General features: G+C 24.1%; 1 protein-coding gene across 1 annotated transcript in view; it reads right to left on the bottom strand.

Moving 5' to 3' along the window:
• Positions 1-411: 411 nt before the first annotated feature.
• Positions 412-6,006, bottom strand: part of LOC117179518 (aromatic-L-amino-acid decarboxylase) — a 60,295-nt gene continuing 54,700 nt past the window's right edge. Inside the window, exons 10-11 of the mRNA XM_033371398.1 lie at positions 3,348-3,548; positions 412-697 (exon numbers count right to left, since the gene is read on the bottom strand). Of these exons, the coding sequence (XP_033227289.1) occupies positions 491-697; positions 3,348-3,548 (408 nt within the window). The 3' untranslated portion in view covers positions 412-490. The remainder of the gene's footprint in view (positions 698-3,347; positions 3,549-6,006) is intronic.

Here is a 6,006-nt window from a genome sequence, read left to right as displayed (position 1 = left end):
AATCCCTTATATTTAAGGACGACAAACTAAGAATTCATATAAAAGGATAATAGATTTTCATTAATTTAAAAAGTAACATTCCGAGTTTTTATTTTATTATTTTCTTATTAACTCTTATTTCGAAAATACAAGAAAAACAAAAGTACTTTTTTACCCAATTTAAGCATTTTTAAAATATATTTTTCAGATCAAAACATTTGTATCTGTCTTATAGTTTTGATTATTGTTATAAAAAGGAATAAATTTTAAAACACTTCAATAAATATTCTCAAAGATATGATACGGGGAAGCAAAAGTGACCTTAATATGGAGAAACACCCATATGTAACTAGTACTGAAATTAATTTTTTGCAAATTTCATATACTAAGCAGCTGCTTTTGTTTTTTTAAGACTAATTTTTTCGAAAGTAATTTTTTTGTCTAATTATTAAGATTGGTTGCAAGTATCAGGAGCGATGGCCTTGCAACTGCGAGTTATACGGGCCCGCCATCACTTAGAAATCGATTGTTCTTCAAGGATCTCATTAGCTCGAAGTTTAATTTCTTGCCAAGAATATTGAATATCTTTACTTTCACTATATCTTGAGCAAATGGCTAATCGCAGAAAATAGGTGTCTTTTATTTTCGATGGCACCAGATGAATATTTCCGGAACCATTGATTCTCTTCAGTAGATTCTCATTTAAATCGTTCGAACCCTGTAAAAATTAAAAAACAAAAAATTAATTAGGAAATTAACAACTTTAAATAGGCGAAAATTAACATTTTTGAAACCAAATGTTCGATTTTGTAAAAAATCAAACTGAAATAATACTTTTAAAATAAAGGCGATTGAGGTGTAATTATAAATTTTACCCCTGAAAATTCCCTTAAAATCTCCAAAATAATAAATTGGATATTTTAATAATTACAATGTGAATAAATTACAACAATAAAAACATTAAAAAGTAATGGAATTTAAAAAAACACTATTTGAAATCTTTAAAACTTTTACAAAATATTTGTGAAATATGTGAAATATTTTGAAGTGCTTGTGAATTTCCTTGAAACCTTTGAAATTTTTTTAAATCTTTGAAATCTTTTGAAATCTTTGTAAATTTCTTTGAAAACTCCAAAACCTTCACAAAATCTCTAATATTTTCTGAAATCCTCCGAAATGTTTTGAAATCTATTGAAACATTTGTGAAATTTTTACGATATTTTGAGAAATTTTTCAATAGTTGTGAAATTATTTAAAAGCTTGAAATCTTCGTGAACTTCCTTGTAACATTTAAAATATTTTTCAATTTTTGGAATCTTTCTGTATTTCTTTGAAATCTTCAAAACCTTTCATATTATCTAAAGTCTTCCAAAACCTTTTAAAATTTTTGTGAATTTCCTTGACATCTTTGTTAAGTTTTTTTTATGTATTTGTGAATTTATTTGAAACCATCACGCCGTCAAACAATCAAACCATCAAGATCTTAGTTATTGGAATCTTTGGAAAATATTTGTGAAACCTTTTGAAATATTTAAAATCTTCTGAAATATTCTAAATGTTTTGAAATCATTATGAAATATTTGTTAAGTTCTTTGAAATCTTAGAAATATTTCCAAATATTTGCAACATCTTCTAAATTTTTGTAAATTTCCTGAACACTTTAAGATCTTCAAAATCTTTGATATTTTCTGAAATTTTTCTGAATTCTTTCGAAATATTTTGAAATTGTTGTGAATTTCACTTTGAAGTTTTATTAAATCTTTGCCATTCTTGAAATCTTTGTTAAAACTTTTAATATATTTGTGAATTTATTTGAAATCTTCGAAATTTTTCCAAAAACTTCGATTTTTTCTAAAATCTTTTAACAGTTATTGCAATCTTGTGAAATATGTATGAAATCTTTTGAAATCGTTATGGACCATTTGTTAAGTTTTTTAAACTTTTAAAAAAATTTCTGCGAAATGTTTGGAAATTTCTTCCAAACCTTCGACTTGTTTTTAAATCCTAGAAATCTTTATGAAATCTTTTGATATCTTTGTACATTTCTGTAAAATCTTCAAAGTCTTCACAAAATCTTTCTTAAAAATTAAAAATCCTTTGTAAATCTTTGATATATTTTGAATCTTTGTGAAATATTCTGACATCTTTGTACGTTTCTTTCAAACTTTCTAAATCTTCATAAAACCTTTGATATTTTCTGAAATCCTCCGACATCTTTTAAAATATTTTGGAACCTTTGTAAAACCTTTTGATATATTTTGAAATCCTTAAGATCTTTGCGAATTTATTTTAAATCTTCAAAATAATAACGGAATTTTTTATATTTTCTGGAATCTTTCGGAATATTGGGTAATTTTTGTGAATTTTCTTGAAACTTCCGAAATTTTTTGAAACCCCTGGAATCTTCGTTAATTCTTAGATATCTTTATGAATTTTTTAAAAATAATTTGCGAAAAATATAGGATTTGAAAATTCTAAACATTTTTTTAAAATTCCATGATCTTTTCAGATTTTGAAGCAACCCTGACTTGAAATTGATGCTTTCAAATTAAAAAATTGTAAGTTATAAGTATACAAAATTCTAAACTTAAACATTTGAAATTCTTAATTTTATATTTTTAGCTGTATAAATAGAGAAACTAAAAAGTTAAAAAAGAGCATTAGAAATTCAAAATTCAAATAAAATATTCTAATTCTTAAAACAAAAATTGTACAATGATTTAAAAGGATTACTAATAGTGAACATTCAAGAATTGGAACTAAAGCCTTCAATTTTACAAATTTTAATCTAGAGGCTGATTTGGCAACAACATTTTTTAAACAAATTTTCAAAATAAATAAGTCCAAATTTGAAAGGTTCCTGGTGCAACTCTTATTGAAACGTACTCTTTAAAGTGAATTGAAAAATAATTACATTTTCTTCTAATATAGAACATTAGAGAATGTTGTAGATTTTAGCCCTGAAGTTGCAGGTTAGAAAATAGATTGCAAAAGTGTCCTTGTACTGTTTAACAATTCAATAGTAATCACAGTAGAATTTAATAAATCACTTGCCATTAAGTGATTAGATAAAAAAAAAAGTTTTTTGATGGAGAGATCAGATTAAAGTTGATCAAAGCCAATTATTTTTATTCTAATAACACGTAAATAAACCAATTAATAGAAATATTAACATAAACAGTAAGACATTTTAATTAAAAATTCTATAAAAATTCTATGATTAATTTTGTTTATTAATAATAAATATTTTTCATCTATTGCAAATATCAATTGAGTGGAAATAAAACTCTAGTTTAAAATTGGTTAATATTTTCTTAAATTGATGTAAATCTTTTATGTATTTTTATAAATCTCAACTACTCTTTTACCTTCAGTCTGAAGCAAACTAGTCCAAGAATCACATCCTCGACGATTTCGAAACGTGAATCAGCTGAAACAAGTGATTCGAATTCGTGTGCTTGGGAAACGTGATTTCTGATGTGTTTTTGTAAATTTTCTACTCCGTAGAGTCGTAACACAAACCACAGTTTCAAGGATCTGAATCTACGACCCAGTGGAATTTGCCAATGCTGAAAGAGAAAGGAGAATTTCGCCATGTTTAGGTTAATTTTTCGATTTATTAAAAAAATATCGTAAAAAAGAAATATAAGCAATTGAAAAATCCGTTATTTAAATAATACTTAGATATCAAAAATGAAAAATATCAAACTAAAATTTTGACAATTGGGCAATTTCATAAGAAAGAGGTTGAAATTTTTAGAAATTTCATTTTAAATTATATGATTTCAGATTAAAATCTAAAAAATAAGACAATTTCAAAATTAGATAATTTAAATTGGATTTCTGAAAATTTGATGATTTAAAATTCAGTGCAATTATAATTTTATTACTTCTAATTAAAAGCGTTTATATTGAACAATTAGAAGTTGGTAACTTTTTCATTGAAATAAGTTTTAATTCGAAAAGATTAAAATTTAAAAATTTGAAAATTAACACTCAAGGTAATGTTTCTGAAATTTTAAAATTGTTAATTGTTATTACATAAAAAATTATAATATAATACCAAAATTGTTAACACAATTTTTTTCTAAGATCATACAATGCATTTACAGCATTTTTACTGTTCGTAGACGAATAATTTTCAATTATAAACCTTTAAAATTAAATTTTTTCTGAAAAAGTATTTACAGTAAGTAATTTTAGGTGAAACAATTAAAAATGAAAAAATTCTACTATACAAAACGTTGAAAATTCAATGAATCTGAACTTTATATTGAAGTGAAAAAATTTGTAATTTCAAAGAATTGTGATATTCGAACTTATTTTTATATTCATACCCTTTGAAATGTCAATTATTTTCAGTAATTTCAAATATTGAAGAAAAAAAAGTTTAAATTGTTAATTATACTATTCAAAATTCAACCATTGCATTTAAAACTGTTCGCGGCAGCGTTGAAATCGGATTCTTTTAAATTTTATATAAAATAGTTATTTAATGTTAAAATTTCATTAATTAAACAGGAAAACTGAAAAGCTTTATTTTAAAAACTTCCTGACATTTCCCTTCTTTTTCTGTGACATTTTTAAAAATTTTATCCTGACCATTAATATTTAAAGTCCGGAATTTATATCTTTTATATACGCAATAAAAGAATAAAACTTAAAAGTAAAAATAAAAAATCTAAAACTTATTTACCAAATAATTAAATTTTTGTTAAAACAGTAGAATTTTAAAAAGCGACAAATTTTTAATCCGAAAGGTCAAACTTTCTGTTCAAATAGAAAAAGATTTAACAAAATCGTTCAATTTTGGACAAAAAAATGAATTTTTAATCAAATACTTGAACTTTCAACAAAACAATTAGTGGAATCAGACGAATTTTCAAACAAAAAAGATTAAACCCATACCAGAAACAGTTGACATTTCAAGCAAAATGATACAAAAAAATTTTGAACACAATAAATAATCCTTTAACAAAATATTTTAATTTTCAACCGAAAAGATGAATTTTCAAACAAAAAGATTTATTTTTTTGAACAAAAAATTTCAACAAAATGTATGAATTTCCGAAGAATTAGTTGAATTTTCAAACTAAAATGAAAAAGTTAAATTTCCATTAATGAGGGGAAAATAAGTTCATCCAAACTATCAACATTTCAAGCAAAATGATGAATTTTCTGTGAAGTATTTGAATTTGCAACTTGAAAATGCGAATTTACGACAAGATAGTTTAATTTTAAAAATTTGTATGATAAAAGGATGACTGTTTACCAAACTTGTTGGAATTTCAACCAAATAATGAAGTTTCTAACTAAAAATATAATTGCCAGGGGCACGAATCTGTAAAAAAAATAGAAAAGAAATACAAGGCAAATAAAATATTAACAAGAATATTATATCAGGGTGGCCGCCAAACTTTATTTTTGAAATTTCCTAATTTTTCTCTGACCAATTTTTTATTTTCCCTGACAATTAATATTCAAGGACCAGAATCCTTATTTTCTAAAGTTTTTAAGATAGAATCTTTTTCAAACAGAATAAAATAATGTGTTTAAAACTTAAAATTTTTTTATTTATTGTCCCTCATAAATAGTTAAAGTGCTTTTTATAGAAACTCCCTCATTTTTGCCAGATTTTTTTTTCAAAATCTTTGACTTTTTTCTAATTTTTAGTTTTTCTCTGACCTATGGCTAGCCCGATTCAGAAGGTTGTATCATTAACTTATGTACATAAAAACATTAGTTGAATGATTCTAAAATAAAAATATATTTATGATGTCTAAAAACATTTTCATCGTATAATACAAAAGTCTTATCTTCGAATTTCCAGCATTTTTATTTAATAATTTAACATACCTAAATAACTAATTGTTTTTAAATAGAACTCATCCCAGAAGATCTTGCACATCTCGATTTTTTCTGTTCTTATACTGTGATACTTTACAATAATTTTGAGACCAAAATTGAAAAATTAAAATTAAAATTATTTCTTGAAAAAAAGATCCTACTCCATCTTCACTCCATTGG

Source organism: Belonocnema kinseyi, chromosome 9, assembly GCF_010883055.1.
Source record: "Belonocnema kinseyi isolate 2016_QV_RU_SX_M_011 chromosome 9, B_treatae_v1, whole genome shotgun sequence".
Lineage (NCBI taxonomy): Eukaryota > Metazoa > Arthropoda > Insecta > Hymenoptera > Cynipidae > Belonocnema > Belonocnema kinseyi.
This window is presented reverse-complemented; position numbering and strand designations above follow the sequence as displayed.